Source organism: Dunckerocampus dactyliophorus, chromosome 8 (assembly GCF_027744805.1).
Source record: "Dunckerocampus dactyliophorus isolate RoL2022-P2 chromosome 8, RoL_Ddac_1.1, whole genome shotgun sequence".
Lineage (NCBI taxonomy): Eukaryota > Metazoa > Chordata > Actinopteri > Syngnathiformes > Syngnathidae > Dunckerocampus > Dunckerocampus dactyliophorus.
In genome coordinates, this window is record NC_072826.1 from 18493051 (window position 1) to 18513579 (window position 20529).

Below are 20529 nucleotides of genomic sequence, written 5' to 3' on the forward strand. Positions count from 1 at the left end.
GGGTTGATGAATGCGTAGTTACGTAGCACATCCCCATACTGTTGGCTACAGCGTGACGTAATTTACGTAATTTTCCTACTGCTCGATTCGCTACGGTGATGGAACTAAGATTATGTAGCATTTCATCAATATTGTTGGGCAGTTTGTCTAATTGATTCATCATGAAGTAATGTGAGACCAAAAATGTGAAACATAAAAACGTTTTCAAAATATATATATATTTTGCTGCCGTTTCAATCAAGCTTTCTGTTTGGGGGGCCGCCCACCGTAACAAGCCGCCTGATTGGTCAACAGCCGTTGACGTTACTGAACACGGATGTCTTCTGCAGTAAGAGGAACGTTTGTTTTTTAAAGAACCCCGAGCAGCACCAGCGAGAGTTCATGTAGCAGTTTGGGCGCCCCAACCTTTCAGCCGAACTCAAAATCGTAAGCGCTACCCTTTATGTTGTCTTTCTTTATACACAGCAGCTTATTTATGAACAGTGTTTAAATCCGCGGCCATTAAATTGAACTGTGTGTGCCGCTTGCTAGCAGCCGGTTTTGCTAGCCACTGGTATCAACATACACTGAATTAAAATTTATGTGAAGAATCGGAAATGAACACCTAAAATGAACACAACGCGTGTGATTAACAGACAAACACCCCTCACAAACATTCTTCTAAATATTAAGGACACGCTAACCTCATAGCAAACCGTTTGAATGACGTGTGTGTGTTTGTGGTGCTGTTATCTAGAGTGCATACATGGAGTGAGGAAAAATTCCAGTCTGCTCCATGTAGTAATTCCTCTCCACCAGCTTTTCCCTGCCATCATGTGACACACGCTTGTATAATTGCTGCTATTCATTCATGAAGAGTCTTGGTATGCCTGCTGTAACACTGCTTTAATGTCATAACCATGGGACAGTTGTTACAGTCTGTGTCTTTTAAGTTGTTATTTGACCTTACAGTGACTGGGATGGTATCATGGATAGCGACAATCATAAACAAGAAAAAGATCAAGGGGTTAAAATGTGTCATCCACCCTTAGAAGGCAACACACCAGGTAAAATGAGTAACACTCACAGGCTTCATTTAATCTCCTTTTGCTTATCAAGTTACTCTTTTCATTTTGTTGCCATCTTAGCAGCCGACACCCTGGCAACCTCACTCTCACTTTTGGGGAATCACATGTTTCCTGACCTTGTGGCAAGAAAAGCTGCTAACAAAGAGGAGCCCACGGATTCGCTCCCGTCAGACGCTCCAGCAGAAGAACTCGTTTTGGACTCATCTCTTCTTAACATGGCGACAAATTTGGAAAGGGAGGAGTCTCAGAGTGACATCTCCACACTGGAAGCAGACGGACTAACAGAGGACGGTGCGCAAAAAGACCAGAATGATTCCGGAGAGTTTGTCATCACCATGCTGGCCAAGGCCAAACTGGAGGAGCAAGGTCTGGGCTTGAAGGGTCGGTCGTCTCCACTAATGGAGGTGGGCACCCAGGAATCTCCGGCCTTCATGTCCCACCGTGACGAGGATGTGACGGCCGACAGCTGGCGGCAGCACAGGAAGCATGTTTTTGTGCTGAGTGAAGCGGGCAAGCCCATCTATTCACGATATGGCAGTGAAGAGGCTCTGTCCTCCACGATGGGCGTCATGATGGCGCTGGTGTCCTTTGTTCAAAGTGGAGATAATATTATTCGCTCAGTCTATTCAGGTGAGTAAACAAAGGTGAGTGCACACCTTACAGTTCAGCAAGACCCTTATTAGATCTTGTGAAGGGATAATGCTAAATGTTGGATTTGATGTTTCTTAATGAACGGCAGCATTCATGCAACCCCAGCACTCATGCAACCCCAGATCATGATACTATCACCACCATTATCTTGCTTCTCAACTGTGTTGCCATCTATTTCGACAATAATGTGTTTACTCATTTTTAGTGGATAGCAAGTCTGTACTGCTATACAAGCTGTACACTGAGTACTTTAAGTATATCCAAGTTTACTTTCTATAGAATTGTTTCTTGACAAGAGATACTTTAATAAAGATGCTTGCTGAAATGTGATGATGTACTCACTTTTGTGAGACACTGTACTGTACATCTCGGACAGTGTCAATCCAAACCAAGGTGAGTTTTTGATGCAGTTGTCTGTGTTTGTCCATGGTGGTCTCCCTCTCAGAGGAGCACACCATGGTGTTCCTCCAGAAAGGTCCTCTGGTGCTAGTGTGTGTCTCCAGTAGCCGCCAGTCAGAGCAGCAGCTGCGTGGCGAGCTCCTCTACGTCTACTACCAGATCATCAGCATGCTCACGCAGGCCAGCATCTCGCGCATCTTTGAACACAAGAAGAACTACGACCTGCGACGGCTGCTGGCGGGCTCTGAGAAGATCCTGGACGGCCTCCTCAACTTGGTGGACTCTGACCCCAGCTTCCTGTTGGCGGCCGTGCACTGCCTCCCACTGGCCTCCTCTCTCAGGGACTCGCTCAGTCAGATCCTGCAGAAGGCCATCACCCCCAACCTGGTCTTCTCCATTCTCATTGCCAAGAACCAGCTGCTCACTATCGTGCAGGAGAAGGCCGTCATCGAGGATGCCCGGCTGGAGCCTGCTGACGTCCACCTGCTGCTCAACCTCATCGGCGCCTCGTCCGCCTTCCAGGCTGGCGAGATCTGGACTCCCATCTGCCTGCCGCTTTTCAACCCCGACTGTTACTTCTATGCGTACATCTCCTACCTGGACCCCCCTGAATGCACTGTGTGCTTGCTGCTGCTCTCCACGGACAAGGAGGCCTTCTACGCCGTGGCCGAGTGCAAGAGGAAGATCGAGGAGGCTATGGCAGCTCAGCACTCACTCAGCCTCATTGCCAAGGCGCAGTCGTACAGCGTGAGCCAGGTGGGCGTCTCTGACCTCAGGCACTTCATGTACAAGCCCTTCGACGTTCCTGACAACCACCGCCAGCTCACACAGTTCACCAGGTCTGGGTCTACTTGTCCATAAAGCCTTGTTTTGATGTTCTAGAGCAGTGTTTCCCAACTGTGCGTGCCATGTCTTATTCTCTTGTATGAGTGGCAACGAGTGGATACATAGGTTAATTATGGTCCTTATGCCATTTAGTGGAAGAACATTTAATTGCTAGATAGATAGATAGATGAACAAAGATACATTATTTGTAGTAGATAATAACTTTCAAACCAATTAAGTGACATTTGTCATTGAACACATGATTTCTCTCAGCACAGTGTTTGGGAGTCACTGCTTTGTAGCATTCAGTGTCACTTCCAGTACTTCATACAATGTATGTGTTTATGTGGTCAGCCCAGAGATGGAGGCCCCGTACAGCAGCGAGGAGGAAAAAATGAGGCTGCTGGACCTTTACCGTTACATGCACAGCCGCATCCACAGCACCTCCAGACCCCTCAAGCTCATCTACCACGTAGCCGAGAGGGAAACCCTGCTAGCATGGGTACGTATTTGTGTCCTCTAAGGAAGGTCACAACAGTTTCCCACAACAAATAATAGCAATAGAATTAATCTTTTCCAGGGTAAAGCATTTTATTAACTGCACAAGCAGCAACTGTTCGACAAGTGTAAATTGAAGTTTTATTTCATTTTTAAACATTTTTAATCATGTCAGTGTGAAAAGTTAAGCACTGCAAGGACAACAAAACATTGGTATTTCGTAATACCTGTAACTTTGCTAACAAGTGCAAACGGTGACATCTATGTTGGGGTTCTCGAAGGACTCGGATTTCGTAATACCTGTAACTTTGCTAACAAGTGCAAACGGTGACATCTATGTTGGGGTTCTCGAAGGACTCGGATGGCTCCTTCTTGTTTGCGACATTAAAAAAATGACAAAAAGAAGCAACAGAAGAAAGTTTGTTTCTTTCTCTAAATATATTAGTTTTACTTTTCATGTTTTTTCCTCACTTTTTGTTTCTTACACAACCTTATGTCTCTCCTACAATTATATGCACATACAGTTACATGCACAAGCCTCATTGCCAATTATGCAAATTAGATGCTGACATCATCTAGCCCGCACCCTGCGTAGGTTACAACGCCTCAGTTTCCGGTTGTCGTTGAACATTTTTGTTAACATTTTGCCTCGGTTTTCGTACAATATTGCACTTATTAAACTATTCTGTATCATTTTGTGAAATCAAGATCCCAAAGTACCCTATTGCTGACTCACTGTCAGGGCATTTTTTGATTGAGTGCAACTGCTAAATAGCCCGCCATGGGGCCAAAGAAAGTTGTGAGTGCCAGCAATTTAATTTATTCAAGATAAAGAAGGTGAGAAACACTTTTGAATTCCAGCTTGCCAGGATGCATGGGAGTTCGCATCAATAATATTCATTCATTTGTTATTTATAATTATTTTGCATTGTTTTCTGCATGTAAAATTAGAAATTATTCTCTATAAAATGTATTTTGTATTAATATTTTTGGGTGTCTGGAACAGATTAATTGGAGTTGCATTATTTCCTATGAGAAAAATTGACTCTGTTTCGGTTTTTGTTTGACCTTTGGGGAAAAAAAATGAATGATGAAAACCAATGTTCCACTGTATTTATTTCACAAAAGCTTTACACACAGAGGGAGAGCAGAGGAGAGAGACATTCCTGCATTTTCTGCTTGCTAACTGCACTTTCACTAAGGGCACTTTCTAATTGCTAACTGTTGTCATTTTAACACCGGTCTGTGTCCTTGGTTCATGTAGCCTTCACATTTTAGCTCAAGCAAACCGAAATGCACCAGAGTTCACTTGCAAGTGGACCGAGAGGCATTTCTCAAGTAGTCTCGATGCTCTTGTTTGGTCAGATGATCACGTTCACACTTGACCAAACAAACCGTACTAGTAGAGCAAACACATCAGTGTCTTTTAACCGACCCCAACATTATGGAGTGAACGCACTCTAAAGCGGACAGTGCCAGTCAAACGTTTGTAGACAATTTCTTATTTAAAATGATGTGAAAACTTTTGACTGGCGCTGTTAGTGACACAAGAGGTGACTGCTACTGCAGGCCACGGAAGTAGGTGGCCAATGGTCACCATGGAAACTGCTATGATGTTGTCTGTCATCCATCAAAATGACACATGGTCCATTCCTGCGCTGTAGGTGACGAGCAAATTTGAGCTGTACACCTGCTTCAGTCCCCTGGTGACCAAGGCGTGCGCCATCACGGTCATCACCAAGCTCCTCAGGTGGATCAAGAAGGAAGAGGACCGCCTCTTCATCAGGTACCCGCCCAAGTATTCGACTACGCCAAACCCCAGCAAGAGCTCACGGGCTGCCAAGTTGGACCAGTACGACTCCACAGATAATAACGGCTTCCTGTCTCTCCTATGAGATTCTTGGGAGATCGCTGGGAATCAAACACTACCTTTACCCACACTATTTAATTCTTAAGGAAGCGTTGGCATTTGGGTAATTTCAAGCAGGACGCCTCTGTGCCAAGCAAGCAGAGGTTAGAGAGTTTTAATTTGAGATGTTAGGAAGTGATGACAAAGCTATTTAAATGTTTTTACATTGTTTTATTGTTAGACATCTCATGGACTATGAATGTATCACGGGGGGACTTCTTTACCGGGATTATGCAAACCTAATGTGGTGTCTGAGGCCAGAAGCAGCAAAATTCATAACAATAAGTCATGAAATTGATTTTTTTTTAACCATAAATGCAAAACAGCAACATAGGAAACACTTGCCTGTTACAGCCCATCAACTATCTGCCGCCATTTTTAAGTGTTCTCATCACACAAGGCTGTTTCAATTTGTGCACTTCCATACTTCCACTTCGCACTTGGAGTGCGTAAGTGCTTTCACAGTGACAAGCATGCTAATTGCAGTGTGCCGTCTGTACCTGGATGTTGCACTCGCTTGGTTGTAGTTCACTACAAGTCACTTCATGAACGAAAAAGGAAAGAATAAGAACACAAAGTGGAGAAGTATTGCAATTGGCATTTCTTCAAAGTGCGCAACGGCAATAATGGATTTGGAACAGCACTGCATTTTCCAAATTACCACCCTCAGGAAGTCAGTACGCAGTGTACATAGTATACAGTACATATTGAAGTGGAAGTGTGTGATTTGGAACACAACCTGTGTTTCAATTTGCGCACTTCCACACTTACACTTTGCACCTTGAGAAAAGTGTGATCAAAGTGAAAGCATAGTGAAATGCAGTGTGCCGTCAGTACCCGGTTGTTGCGTCCAAGATGACCCAAATGACGTGTGTCGTGATGGATACTAACCACCCTCAATCATTGCCATCTTGGCTAGTTCACAGAAGGGGATGAACTAACTCGTTGAAATTCACAATGAAAAACAGAATTGGCGTACTCAGGAGCTAAATACGCAGTTTACACTTCAATATGTATACTTTGTACTCTATGTATTTAGTTCCCGAGGACTTGAATTTTGACAATGTAGTGCTGTCCCAGATCCATTACTGACGTTGCACACTTACTTAATTGCAACCACTCAAGTTACCCTCTCCCTTCTGCTGTGTAGCTAAGATCGCCGCACGGTTCTACTAGTGTGAACGCACTTAAGCACTCAAACTGCTAAGTGTAAGTACGGAAGTGAACTGAAATAGCCTTAAGATTGTGTAGTTAACGTTTGCTTCTGTCTGTAGAGAATTCAGGATCCTTTTCTAAGTTTTTGTAAAGAAGACGGCAGCCCCATTCCGCTGTTGACACTTGAAAGTCTTAAAAGAGTCTTATGTCTATGATAGTATTAAGAAATAAATGCACAAACACAGGAGAGTGAGCTTATTCTTGTATTACAGTTATACCTAATGTTGTGGCATTACCTTTTTCATTTGTGATAATTCCTTAGGGACCACTAGGCTACTTTTTTCCTCCCCCCCCCCCAGATCTAGATGATTGAAATTTCTAGTGTTGACATAATGCAGTTCACTTAGAACAGGATTACTACGCAAGTATGGGAATTGATTTTGTACATTTCCAGGTCTTGAAACGTATGGAAAATAGAAACCCAAGTATGGAAAAATATGCATGTTTCCAATACTGTTACCACTGTTCTGTTGTCTAGAAGATAAAATGAATAACTAAAAAACTAAAAAAACATGGCTTTATCGGTTTTTCTAACGTGTTTGCTAGGGCAGCTAAGATAGTGTGAGAGCACACAGTAGGCGAAGCATCCCGGAAAACATTTGGGAAGACTGACAAGTTGAATGGCCAGCCCCCTGCTCATATCCTCCTCCAACTGATAAGATAAGATCTCCTGGAATATGGTGATATAATGGCATACATACTTAGAATAATGAAAACAAACGATTAATTGCATAATTTCTTTATTTACTGTAAATTCTGGACTATTGAGCGCACCTGAATATATACCACACCCACCAAATTTAAAGAGAAAACTTTGTTGTACATATAGAGACAGCACTTGTCTATAAGCCGCTAGTTTCCTTGTTGTAACATGAGACATTTACACAGAAAGACCCTATTAACCGGCCGCACGGTGGACGAGTGGTTAGCATGTTGGCCACACAGTCAGGAGATCGGGAAGACGTGGGTTAGAATCTCTGTGTGGAGTTTGCATGTTCTCCCCGTGCGTGTGTGGGCTTTCTCCGGGTACTCCGGTTTCCTCCCACATTTCAAAAACATGCATGTTTGGCTAATTGTGAATGTGAATGATTGTCTATATGTGCCCTGTGATTGGCTGGCGACCAGTCCAGAGTGTACCCAGGGTTTTGCCCAAAGTCAGCTGGGATGGACTCCAGCATACCCCCGCGACCCTAATGAGCAGAAGCGGCATAGAAAATGGATGGCTTGACACTATTAACCTTGCAATCCTACCTGCACTCGGTGTTCCCAGCGTCACTTGTTAGCTCTTATACTTAAAAGTATAACAAAATATAAATTAAATAATAGAGCCTTGTAATGACATTTTATACAAAATATGAATAATAATGAAGGGACAAGGCCGCTTTCTGAAAATGTGAACTCCCAGAACAATTTAGTAAAATAGTTGTGGTGTATGGCCTTCACGTACCTGTATGCTTTCCCTCCTGATATGCAAACGTATGGTCTTCAGTCTTAAGGTGGCTCGGCTCCCAGACATGAAATTAGACTGTCCATGTCCATGTACTGTCGTCTCATCAGGAGGGAGTGCATACAGGTACTGTACATAGAGGCCACACATACACACTATTGAGCCACACAATGAGTTGTTTTGAAGGAATTCACACAGCCTGCGATTTTTTTTTTTTGTATTCTTCTGAATCAAGTCCTCAGTGTGTTAAGGATTTAGATTTCCAGATTGATGTCCCAGAAGTGTTACAATGATTGTCTTCCCTTTACTCTTTTAAAGGTTTCCCTCTCCTTAAAAAATACTAACTACAGTAAGGAAAAACACACATACATATTCAGTTGTCCCAAACAGCATTTATTCGTGTGAGGAAAATATCGTCTTGGTCCGATATTATTATTATTATTATTATTACTATTATAATTATAGATCTTGCGTAGAAGGTCAGCTCAGGTGTTGTGCCGCATGACTTGATTTTTTTCTTTTTTTATTATTTTAAAGAAGACTGTCACTGTTACAAAGAGCTACGAAGCATCGTACATATTTTATATATATATATATATATATATGTATTATTTTTTTCAAAATAACACTCTCAACTGCCACGTTTTTTTAAATAAATTAAAATTCTAAAATTGCATTCCTTAAATTACTTCCTGTTAGCCAGTATAAACAAACATGTACATATGTACAAAACTATTCACATGCACCTTTTTGCTACGCTGAGGTTGTCGTCATACTGTGTATCTCAAACACACACGCACACACACACTTGCGTTCGTGCCAGTGAATGTTTGTGCTTTTTAAAGTCAATTCTGCAAAGAAACATAAAAAAACGGTGCTCGACCGCAGTAGTTTTTGTTTGCACAAACACCAGCTTGACTTGCATTATAAGAACATAGTTTCACAATAAAAAAAAAACAAAAAGCAAGACTACAAGTCCCACTTACATCATCATGTCATGGCTGGACTACAACCAGAACCGAAACAACATGAACACTTCTGTAAAAACCCGGTGAGTCCAGCCATGAATGCGCAGTGAGACTTTTACACGCTGTCAAAACACAAATACAATCTAATTACAGGATGGTTCAGATCGAGACAATCCCTTTTAACAATTCCACATTTACACCCTTCAGCTTGAGTAACTTTGGCCAAAAATTAAATAAAAACCATTTGATATGAACAGTGCAAAACCCCCCCAAAAAAACAACAAAAAAAGCACTTTTTCCCCTCCTTCCATTGAAGTCACGCATCATTTAAGAGCACTGGAGAAGTTCCCATTCATGTAACTACAAAGTCATATAAAGTTGGAGGGCGTGAAGTTCAGGTTGCCTCTGATATGGTTCAAATGCACCATGGCACGGTCGTAGGCCGTGTGCACCGACTTGCGAACGCTTGGCTTCTTCCCTTCCATCAGGCGTAGCTTGTCCACTGTGTCGTCCATCCCCATGGGTAGTAGCTTGTCCCGAGGGAGCCACTGCCTGCAATTTAAATATGTTCAATGATGATGTTGCACCAAACGTGAGAAAAGTTTTCTCCACTTTTGAGAGAACGGTACATTTTGAAGTCGTGGCTTTTTATGACATCATGAAGGAAAAACATCCTTTCTCATCGACATGATGCCAACTCTGGCCCACCTCTAGCTAGATGAGCCCACTTCATGTGCGGGACAGCTTTGTTAAAAAAAAAAAAAAAAAGAAAAACAGAAAAATGGACGGAAAAAGGGGCTTCCCTACACATCTTAAAATCAATCAATCTGAGCTGTTTCATCAGAATGCTTGGATTGCCCTGCCTTGGATCTTACCAAGTCCTTTTGGTGTCAAAGAAGAGCACCAGGAAGAGTTTTTCATCAGCCTCCATTCGCCTCCACTCGCCCAGTTTGAGCACCTCCACAGGAGGCACTGGGATGGGGACGCCATTGTGAAGGAGTCCTTCCTGGGGCATCTCTGGGTCAACAATCTGTACCAAGGGAAATGAATGTTAGTGGCATTCCACTGAACACTTGCTCGATTACGTCTCACTTTCTTGGCGTTCTTACCATGGCCGGGTATGATGGGTATCCTCTGCATTTGGCCCAGACCAGGTCCAGAGGAGCCAGTTCTATCTCAGCATCCAAACACAGAAGTGTCGGCTTTCCTGTGAACACCACAGTCCAACAGACAGTTCATTTGCAGCTTGAAACATGGAACTAATTATTCATTTTAGAATAAAATGTGTTTAAAACATCTGTGTTCACATCATGTAAGACTGATTGCAAGACTCTTCTTGAATCTATCAACCTAGAAGCTGAAAGAAAGTCATTTTGCAAAGGCAGTTACTGAAATATAAGACTCTTCCACACAATCGAAGCTAAAAGAATGCAATTTCACTAATAAAATTAAGAGTACTAACTTGGGGTGTCAACGAGATCTCGTGAGATTAAAACATGACAAGGTTTCTCGTACAGAAAAAAAGGGCACCGGCCTGGGATGATAATAAATTAATCACATGATAATGAAAATTATTTTTTTTAAATTAAAATGTGCCTGCGTGTCTGTTTTCCTATTCTCTTGCCTCCAAACAGACAAGAGATTTCAGTCCCGGGGTGCATTTTCTACATTAAAAAACCCCACAGCATGAATGGAGTGAGCCCTCTTGTCAGTACAGTCTCTTTGTCTAGCATACACACAGCAGAAGAGTGTAGTAGCCTTGCGAGGAGCAATGCAAGGTAACATACAGCAGCAGGAATTAGAAGGAAAAAAGCTGCTTGCAAAGCCAAAAGCCACAGCTGCGGTGTGGGAATATTTTGGCTTCAAATTGAATAAGCAAGGTGAGCTCGTATGCCGAATTTGTTCTAAAGTAGTGGCAGCTAAAAAACCCCATAACCACCCGACCCAGTTTTCCCATCTGGGGAAATAACTAAACATCATAATGCAGAACCTCAGTCCCGACAGTCAACACTGAGATGTTTGGTTGGCAAAGTAAATACAAACGGAACAGTGCACAGAAAGTCTACTTTGCTACATCGCAAAAGAAATGCTCCTCTTTAAAACAGTTGAAAAGCCAGCATTTCAAGAAATGGTGCAAACTATTGACAGTACAAATCACAAAACATGTCACAAACAATGTTACAACAGTGAAAGATGACATATTAAAGGAAATATTGCATTATTGTGATATGATACTGTATATGTGTGTGTGTGTGAATACTGTACGTATAAAGTGGTGTGAAAGTGTTTGCCCCTTCCTGATTTCTTAATTTTTCTGCACGTTTCTCACACTTAAATGTTTCAGATCATCAAACACATTTAAATATTAGTCAATGACAACACTTTTTATTATTAAGGGAGACAAAAGATCCAAGCCTACATAAACCTGTGTGAACAAGTGATTGCCCCCTAAACCTAATAACTGGTTGGTCCACCCTTAGCAGCAACAACTGCAATCAAGTGTTTGTGATAACTTGCAATGAGTCTCTTACAGCGCTGTGGAGAAATTCTGGCCCACTCATCTTTGCAGAATTGTTGTAATTCAGCCACATTGGAGGGTTTTCCAGCATGAAGCACCTTTTTAAGGTCATGCCACAGCATCTCAATAGGATTCGGGTCAGGACTTTGACTAGGACACTCCAAAGTCTTCATTTTGTTTTCCTTCATCCATTCAGAAGGAAAACATAGGAAAATATATATATATATATATATATATATACTGCCCTGTCATTTATCATATTTTTGATAACATACAGTAAAAATTGTCATATTTCAAACCGTGATTAATCTGATTAAACTTTTTAATCATTTGACAGCCCTAATATACATGTATAAATTAATGTTAAAATCTCATGTCATTCTTGTAAATCTAATCGTGTATCATCTCATCTTGTGAGCTGAGTGTCTTGTGACACCCGTAGTAATAACAGTATATCATACAGTCTGAAATATAAGACGAGCCCTCTTTTTTAAGACTCAAGTGTGGTTTATACAAGTATGTACGATGTACTGGCTTGCTCCACACCTCCTCCAAAAAAATCTAACTTCGTGCTGTGGCAACGTGTACCATAAAGGCTGTGATTGGTGGGCTTATTTACCTTATTTCCTGTGTGTATATGACTCACTCAGGGGGCGTATATCCCACCTTTGCAAACGCTCTTAGAGAAGAGCGATACGTGCTTTCATGTTTGTCTCCAATAAGACCAGAAAAAAGTTGCTACATTTGTCGCTCGTCACTTTTTTGAAAAACTGAATCTAAAGGTGTTGCTGAATTGGCAACACTGATCCATGCTGCCATGTTGCCTTATTCTCTGGAACACCAGGTGTGTCTGGAGTTGTAAAGACAAGCCACACCGACAGTCCCATTATAATGTGTTTATACGGAGGGCCAACGGGTAGTGCCAAATTTATTTGTGGTGGGCCGCTACAAATAAAGTGCAATGGAAACACTGCAACATGGGCATCAATGCGCTAATAGGGCGACACATACTGTGTGTGTGTGTGTGTGTGTGTGTGTAAAGTGATTAGTCCTGAGACAATTGTGCATCATGTGACAGCACACCTCGGAGACAAGCTCCAGAGTTGCGATTGGACATGAGGCAGAAGATTTTAGTAAAACAAAAGGTTTTCAAAGAGGAGGATCTCCTGTGACAACCAACCAGATTCCGAGATGTCTCCGTTCTCATTGTTGGGATCCTTGGCCAGAGCAGGTTTGCCTCGACTGCGTTTCGGCGGCGACGCCGTGCAGCTACAAGGTAACAAGAGAGTGAGTGCTTTAAAACCACTGACCGTTGGTAAGTGTGCACCACTCACTTCACTTTCTGCTCCTCCTCGTGCTCTTCCGCTTTTTCATTTGTCAGCTCTAAACAGAATAAGAGCAAAGATAAATGTGACTTTTCTCAATGTGTGCTGTTAAGACGTTAACTGCTCACCCTCCTCAGCAGGGGGCGCTGAGTGTTTGTCCGCCTCACTTTCAGAGCTGTGACCTCTGGACCTGAGGTGGTGCGAAGAGGGCGAGGGAGGAGTCGGGGAGGCATTGGGAATGGAAGGTAAAGCGGTGAAGCCGTCCAAACCATTGCTTTGATCTTTGCCGTTCTGCCGTAGCGGAGATTTCTTTTTTGTCGCTCTTGCCCCGTTTTTTGCCTTCTTGAACAGGACGGATGTACGCCGACCCACCCCGACCACGGGCAGAGCCGGCGGCGATCCCAGCGGTGTGACCTCGTGAATGGCCTCCGGTTGGGACGACGGCGTCTCGCCGACCTCGGCCTCGTCTTCACCCTGGTTTTTGCTGCCACAGCGGGACGACCTCTGACGTTTGTAGGAGCGCCCTGGTGACCTCTGACCTCCTGTTGCGATGCCCAGGACGGGCGGTTCCAGTGGGGCGTCGCCCGGTAGCGGGGATGACACAGGACACGTGAGTTCTAACACAGGAGGAGAGTCATCTAGATGAGGAGAAAATGTGTTAGGTTCAACATGTCCGCTAATAAACTAGAATGACATTTGTGGCGTCTCTTGCGGGTTGTGGTTAAAATGCTTTGGAAGACATCCTAACATATACTGAATGGAATACAGATATCGTCAAAATTTTATGATATAACAAATGCTCAGTGACTTATGGACAATTAGTAGGTAAGTCCTGCCCGTGCCCGTGCCATTTTGCTTGATGGCGGCCATGTTTTTGATCAAATTTTGATCTTGTCAGTCCCCTATAGGTGTGTAACAAATTCTGTGGTGATTTGGCTAAACACCCTAACGTTACAGTGGGAGTTTCTGTAGAGTCCATTAAGCTGTGTGAAATTTCAAGTCAAACTGACATACAGTATGTGGTTTAATAGGCGTCACCATGTGGTGTATTTGCCAGAAAAAATAATAGCAAAGGCAACACAGAAGGGGTGCATGTTTTGACAAACATTCACTCTTTTGTGTGAAACAAGAGTTATCTTACACAAATATATTCACACAATAGCACAGTGATTCCCAATAGCGCAGTAGTGTGGAGTGTGCTGCAGGAAATTATCCAATTTTCAAGGCTGGGGAAAAACTGCTACATCACAACTTAACTGGCATGGAAACAAGAGTTCTGAACACTCAGAAAGAGACTCTACATGCCTTTAAACATAATTAAAAACAAAAACAATTAACGGCTAATTTTCCACATAATCAAACAGAGTTCAGGTTGGCTTAACACCAAATTATACACTTTTACAGATACCACAGTCCCTCCAGGATTTCACTGTTTTTTGTTTATTTTTTATTGTTGTGGCCTAAAATGCCTTTGTGACAATTCTTTCTAAAAGTTGCAACCGTTTGAGGCCGTTTTTCTAGACCGTTTGAGGACTAGCTTTTTAAAAAACTTTTTTTTTTTTTTTTTTTTTTTTTTTTTAGCAAAATTCCATCAGCTTGTGATTTTACGAATCTGTTATAAATATAACAAAGTGTTCTTTGTAAGCTTAACCCCAAAAAAAAGGGATTTCATTAAATCTGACAAAATATGCTTTATTTGCACTGAAGTTTTTGAACATTGACAGCAATTTACCAGTCCTCCCAGTATTTTGCAGGCCTTTTTTGAGATGTCTGATTTCCTGAAGATGCCTGAAGAGTTTTTCGCTAAATTTGCAACGGAAGTTGAAGGGTTTTTTGAGGGGTTTGACTGACAAAAGCATCTCTATCAAAACAAACACATGTATTCCTGTACAAAAAAGACCAAAAATGATATCTCAGCCTTCGCATGGGAAAAAATAAAATAAAAACTTTCTCAGATAAAATTAATTATGCTCATGAGGACTCAACAATACAAAATAACGGGCCTTACTATAGAAATGAAACTTTCTATACAAGCTGTACACACTCTAAAGTATATCCAAACTTAATTTGTAGTATTGTCACGTAAAAAGATGTGCTGTAATAAAAAATGGTTGAGATACATTTCTTAAGTTACCTACAGTGTGTTCCATCTGCTGCCATTTTTACACAAATACGTGCATAATTTGGAAAACAAAGGCTCCCTTATTATTCCAGGCCTTCTCAGTGTATGTTTTACCCTTGAAAAGTCCTTGTTTATCATAAACCTTCGTTTATGTTCATTATGTATATGGAAGAATCTATAGCAGTTATTTTTGTTGTTAGTTTGTTGTGAGAGACAATGAGAGATTATCGTCACACGTCCACATCTCTGTCAATGTAAACAAGAAAGTGAGGACGTGGGTGGGGCATGCAGGGACAAATTTGATTGGTGAGACAGTTGATGTCAGACAAATTTGACTGGCGAAAATTATGATAATTGACCAAAATGTGGTCAGGAAAGTTGCGGGCCTGCGCATAATTTGGGGTCATTGGTTCAATTAGTGTGAATGGGCATGATTGCAACATGGTCAATCCTGGAGGGTCTGTTACCGACTTCCTGCACATGCCTGATTTTTGTTAATGACATTAACCCCATTCTAGTCACTGGGATTTGAAGGAAAATATCAAAATAATTCCACATTGATGTTGAGAAGTTTTTACAAACAAAGATTCTATTTTACCTGCTGTCACAACTCCATTATCCACAATTTTCCTTTTTTCCTTCTTCTTGTGTCTGGCCTCTTCTTCCTCCTCCTCCTTCTCTTCTTGTCCTTCGTCCTGCTTTTCATTGGCGGTAACCGTCAGAGCGTTGTGCTGCGGCTGTTGGTTCACTTTCTGTCTCACAGCGTTGATTTCTCGCCTTAGTAATCGTATGCGTTTGGTTCGTCCGCCGCTGGTTCGCATGGATGTCACCACATCCAGTTTTTCCAGCAAGGCCTTGAGCTGCTCCTCGGTGCTTAAGTGAAGTCTGTTGTCAGGTTCCAGGAGGGAGTCCACTGAGAAAACAGAGAGACATGTGACGGTGTTGTTCCAGCAAATTATGAGTTACACAGCAAGCCAGGCCCTCTCACCGTCATCCCACGTGGACTGATCAAAGCTGTGCTTGTTGGGAGACTCTGGCAGGTGCATGCCGGTACTCGGGTCCAGGCCGATGGTCTGAGACTGTCTGTGGGCGTGGCGGAGAACAGCCCCGCCCACCTCCCGTAGTTGTAAGGCCGTCTGATGGAACATAGTGTCCTTCGAGTTGTACTTGAGGCAGTTGGAGATCATGAGGTCAAAGTCCTTCTCGAGGTCCACGATGGAGCAGTATGCGTGTCCCTCCAACTTGGCCCGCATGGTGGACAGGTCCATGGGCTGGGATATGAACTCCAGGTAGTCTGGGACCTCGATGGATCATTAAAAAGGACAACGTCAGCTGCCTTGAATTGGGCGAAAAGTCTTACAAAGTTTCAAACACCAACCAACCTCTGATAGATTGACAGGCTGAGAGAAGATTTTGGCCGTGTCCTTCTCCTGCAGCTGGTCCAAGGTGGATCGGAGGAGTACCAACGCCGGTGTCAGCTTCAGCTCCAGAGCAGCCTGCTGAATTTTCATCTAAGGTGTCCCCAGGGAAGGAAATGCATTGGCCTTCAAGGTTAACGTCTAAGAGACATTGTTCTGCGTGACAAACCTGTTCTCTCTTTAGCCGCTCTCTCTTGCGGATGAGTTCCACCAGAAGTCTGGCTCTCTCCAGATCTTGCCTCAATTTTTGCCAGTAGCGCAGCTCCTCTCTGGCAGCACTCAGCTTCTCATCTGGCTCCTTCTGGATATGAAAAAGCACACAAATACTAGTATCTATACAAAACTATCTATTAACATGCAGTAAGATAGTTTCACCAACACAGCTTGACCTCATAAATCCACGTTTCCACAGACCTGTTCTGTGGTCCGGTGGGCCTGCATGTGTGAGTGAAGTCGACGTATCAAAGGCATCCCGTTTCTTGACTGTCGTTTTAGTAGCCAGTAGTTATGAAGCCTCTGCATGAACTGATTCTTCCGCTGGACCTCCACTCCTGTGCAAATCTTGTTCAGCCTGCAGAGAAGATGCATGCATTACATTTAAGTATTTCCTTTCACCGAATCCAAAGAGGATGTTTATCTCACCTGTGAGAGGGTATCTGAGGCACAAGCAGCACAGGCACATTCGAGCGACGTGTGGACCCTCTGGTCCCTTTAGTAGTCTTCTTCTTTTGGCCCTTGGACCCTTTCTTTGCTGGTGGCGTGGGGGAGCTCTGAGTGTACGACCTCTGTCCCCTGTTACCTCTGCCCCCAACCAACCTCCCTTCCACTGACTCGTCCCCAGAACCATCCCTTCGTGACCCCACCGGGGAGTGATGCTCGCAGAAAGCGGTCTTCTTCACAGAGAAGGTGGTACCGTTGATGCCCGTCTCTCGGACCGGGTCTATCTTCATGTACAGGCCAGCCTTCTGAGCGCAGGTGACGTGAAAGGCCCGGTAGCAGTTGGCTTTGTGGCACTGGATGGACGCGCCCCTGCCTTTCTGTTTGCACAGGTAGCAGGTGAGCTTCCAGCGGGCAGGAGGGATGTTCTTGACCCCCTCTACGGGCTCCAGAAACACCGTGTTGGCAAAGCACACCTCCGGGATCCAGATGGCGCACACGACGTGGGCCCAGCGACCGTCGCTGGTCTGCTTGAAGGCACCTCCTCGGTTGGGGCACAACACACAGTCTACAGGACGGGAGGGGGACTGCAAACAGCAGCGGCACAGCCACTGGCCCTCGGGTACGTACGGCACTCCATAGCACTCCTGGTGCACTGCTAGGTTGCAGATGTCACAGAAGAGGATGACGTTACTGTTCAGGCATTCATCGTCGAGGCACACGCAGCAGAAGGCGTCCTCGTCGACGGTGCACTGGGCAAGCGCCTGGCTGCGGGACTCCAAAATGGACTCCCTCTCCAGGCGGTCAATCAGCAACTCAAAAGTGTCCGCTGACACTGAGGCATGGCCGTCAGACACCCGCTTTTGGTTCACCATCTCTAGCCAAGCTAGGTCTTCTTCATCCATGTCGTACTCGGCCACACTGTCCAGCTCTTCTTTGGACTTCTCGATGAAGCGGTAGTAGGCTGCAGGCAGGGGAGGCGCCTCTGCGGGGAATGTCGAAACCAGTGTTCGGAAAGTGGGTTCCGGCAGCGGACTTTGGATCTGGAGGGAATTCGTAGATCCAGTTTGCTGCAGGGAACCAGATAGTTTATTCTGCTGTGACATGTTTTTACTGCTTCTTCTCCCTTTGCTGTTGCAGGGTTTCTTCAAGAAGCGGACTTTGCTCTGAGTCTGCACGCTGTTCTCCTTGTTGCTGTTGCACTCGGCAATGTCCTGTGCCATCATCTCGTCCTCCGTGATCACCGGCAGAGAATCCGTGATGTTGATTCGGTGAAGCCTGCCTTCCAGATCCACCTCCACTATCTTCTGCGCCTGGGCATATGTCAGCGTCTCCCGGGATGGAGAGAGCTGCAGTCTGTAGGGTGATGGCGAGCGCAACCCGCCCGCTGAGCCTCTGCCCCTGCCACGACCTCTGCCTCGGCCACGACCCATGTTGAGTCCTCTTCCAGCTGCCTTACATTCCCACCTCCTTGCTTTCTGCATGGAGAGGTGTACACCAGCTACCTTGGACATGCAAAGGAAGAAGAAATGGGGAATAATTAAGGATACCTATTTGCCAGTTGGTGCTTGTCTGAGCTTAATTGTCCAATTGGATATTGTAAAAGATTGTCATTGTATAATTTGCATAAGGGACATGACACAAAACTCCGGCTACAGTGAAGCTTTTCAGACACTCCAACTCAGTGTTTGTGTGTGAACGAGTTGCAATGACAAGCTACGCAGGCGGTCCCATTATAATGTGAGGAAGGACAAACAGGAAGCTGCAAATCTATCCATCTATGGCAGCCGCCCTAAATAAATGAATGTATGGGAAACACCGATCAGAATGAAAGACGATGATAATGAAATTTCCTGTGCCTTACCATAATGACGATAATTATGAAAACGTTGACAACATTGACAGCCAATCAGCAGGGAGTGTACGTAAAAATTAAAGCGCTCACCCATTTGCTACATTCACATTGTAATGTTTTATTTGATCTACCAATAAAATACCAAAGTTGACCTTTTTATGCTGGTCTTAGCCAGCTCCTTTTTTTTGGTTACTGGTTAGAAAAACACCCCCGTCCTCTTTCTCTGTGCTTGTCTTAACATGCAGTATACAGATATCTGCTGATGTTATATTACCACCTACTGGTAACTCTTGTCAGCACTTATCCTTACAAACATGTACTGTATGTTGTACATGCTATGTTTTATTATTCATTTAATTCATTCAGGACATCCTCGCTGACAATTTTACACAATCAAAATTTACTGTATTTTCCGTGCAAACTCCGGGAGAAAAAGACAATGATTTGAACATATAACACTAGCACATTCAACATATTTTCAAAAGTGGGTGTCAGTACTTTTATAAAGGTAAAATATGTAATATAACTCTTGTTTATGGTTCTACTTCGACTCTCTAGTGTACCTAATACTGTGACCGACGACCGCATACTGTCTGTAAAAACACGCCTCCTCCGTCTGTCGCTCTCTATTAGTCCAATAAAGAACCAGTACGCCTGTCAAGTTTCTATTCCTCCAATCACATTTCCGTGTCCTCTTGTTGCTGTGCGTAGTTTGGTTGAGCAGCGCTAAATACCGAGTATCTACGTCCGTCAGCCATTTTAAGCGCACAACACACACAGCGACACAATAATATATGCAAACAGCAGCAAAAACACACATTATGCATTTATGCATGAATTAGATTACACGGCACTGCTGTATTAACTGTTTAGAACACTAGTCGGTCTAGTGTGACAGTAAAAAGGGCTATCTATGACTGTGATAATGGAGGAGGACACAAACACAAGTAATACAACAAAATGGCATGTCGCCACGTAAGACCCAAAGCGCTCAACGTTTTACATTACCTTGAGAAGTAGTCTTCAGCGGTGCGAGTGGCAAACAGGAGACAAACAAAAGCACCACTAAAATGTCAAGCCAAGTGACAAGACCAAGGCGGACATGCTAGCCTGTTAGCTTAACCTAGCCGGTCATTTCGGGGAGCGACGGCGTCATCTTCTACGCTTCAGTTAACCACTGTGATTTCGATTAACCCGGCCGTTCACATGGCTGTCACATAAACCTTCCTAGCTGTGCAGGTCCACGCTCAAATGCGGGCTTAACCAAGAGGATATCAAATTAATGTACCTTGGATATGGCTAAATATTCAGTCGAGATGGCTCGAAAAATACGCCCCTTTTTGGAAAAAACGCCCGTAGCCAATCAGAGTGCATCGCTTCACAGCGCTGTCAAAGCGCACCACTATGTGATTGGTTGGCTTGGCACAGGCAATTCACCGCACTCGCTGTGTAGCGTCTAACAGGGAACGCAGTGAGAAAAACAACGGTATGTGTATTGCGCGCCTTTTGGCCTTCGATAGACCCCATAATAAACTCTTTGACACACGCCTGCTGTTCTCAGAGAAAGGAGATTTCTAAAGTGAAGCAAATAAGCAATGAATGAAATGTAGTTACACAATTTATAGCTTTAAATCTGTGCTGTGCAATAATTGTGA

General features: G+C 43.7%; 2 protein-coding genes across 5 annotated transcripts; one reads left to right on the forward strand and one right to left on the reverse strand.

Moving 5' to 3' along the window:
- Window positions 1-301: 301 nt before the first annotated feature.
- Window positions 302-14392, forward strand: mon1bb (MON1 secretory trafficking family member Bb). Of its 2 annotated transcripts, none has more exons than XM_054783820.1 (6): window positions 302-426; window positions 952-1046; window positions 1128-1697; window positions 2164-2956; window positions 3297-3444; window positions 5105-14392. In XM_054783820.1, the coding sequence occupies exons 2-6, from the start codon at window positions 968-970 to the stop codon at window positions 5333-5335; spliced, it is 1821 nt and encodes a 606-aa protein (XP_054639795.1). In that variant the 5' UTR covers window positions 302-426; window positions 952-967; the 3' UTR covers window positions 5336-14392. The 2 variants fall into 2 exon arrangements, with proteins under 2 accessions (XP_054639795.1, XP_054639796.1); XM_054783821.1 differs by having other exon boundaries at window positions 1131-1697.
- brpf3a (bromodomain and PHD finger containing, 3a) lies at window positions 7301-20221 on the reverse strand. Of its 3 annotated transcripts, none has more exons than XM_054783819.1 (13): window positions 19883-20221; window positions 17005-18520; window positions 16777-16933; window positions 16532-16663; window positions 16327-16455; window positions 15933-16245; window positions 15543-15857; window positions 12951-13439; window positions 12832-12880; window positions 12678-12766; window positions 10089-10186; window positions 9855-10009; window positions 7301-9531 (listed from the first exon to the last, which is right to left on the reverse strand). In XM_054783819.1, the coding sequence occupies exons 2-13, from the start codon at window positions 18501-18503 to the stop codon at window positions 9348-9350; spliced, it is 3609 nt and encodes a 1202-aa protein (XP_054639794.1). In that variant the 5' UTR covers window positions 18504-18520; window positions 19883-20221; the 3' UTR covers window positions 7301-9347. The 3 variants fall into 3 exon arrangements, with proteins under 3 accessions (XP_054639794.1, XP_054639792.1, XP_054639793.1); XM_054783817.1 differs by having other exon boundaries at window positions 7303-9531; window positions 12951-13460; XM_054783818.1 differs by having other exon boundaries at window positions 7303-9531; window positions 12951-13460; window positions 17005-18524.
- Between the last annotated feature and the right edge of the window lie 308 nt (window positions 20222-20529).

Coding starts and splice junctions, on each gene's coding strand:
- mon1bb (XM_054783820.1), top strand. CDS start 968: ATGGATAGCGACAATCATAAACAAGAAAAAGATCAAGGGGTTAAAATG. Junction 1,698..2,163: donor TATTCGCTCAGTCTATTCAG/GTGAGTAAACAA, acceptor TCTCCCTCTCAG/AGGAGCACACCATGGTGTTC. Junction 3,445..5,104: donor GGGAAACCCTGCTAGCATGG/GTACGTATTTGT, acceptor CCTGCGCTGTAG/GTGACGAGCAAATTTGAGCT.
- brpf3a (XM_054783817.1), bottom strand. CDS start 18,503: ATGCAGAAAGCAAGGAGGTGGGAATGTAAGGCAGCTGGAAGAGGACTC. Junction 16,664..16,776: donor CCCACCGGACCACAGAACAG/GTCTGTGGAAAC, acceptor TTTCATATCCAG/AAGGAGCCAGATGAGAAGCT. Junction 10,187..12,677: donor CGGAGACATCTCGGAATCTG/GTTGGTTGTCAC, acceptor TGGTGTTCACAG/GAAAGCCGACACTTCTGTGT.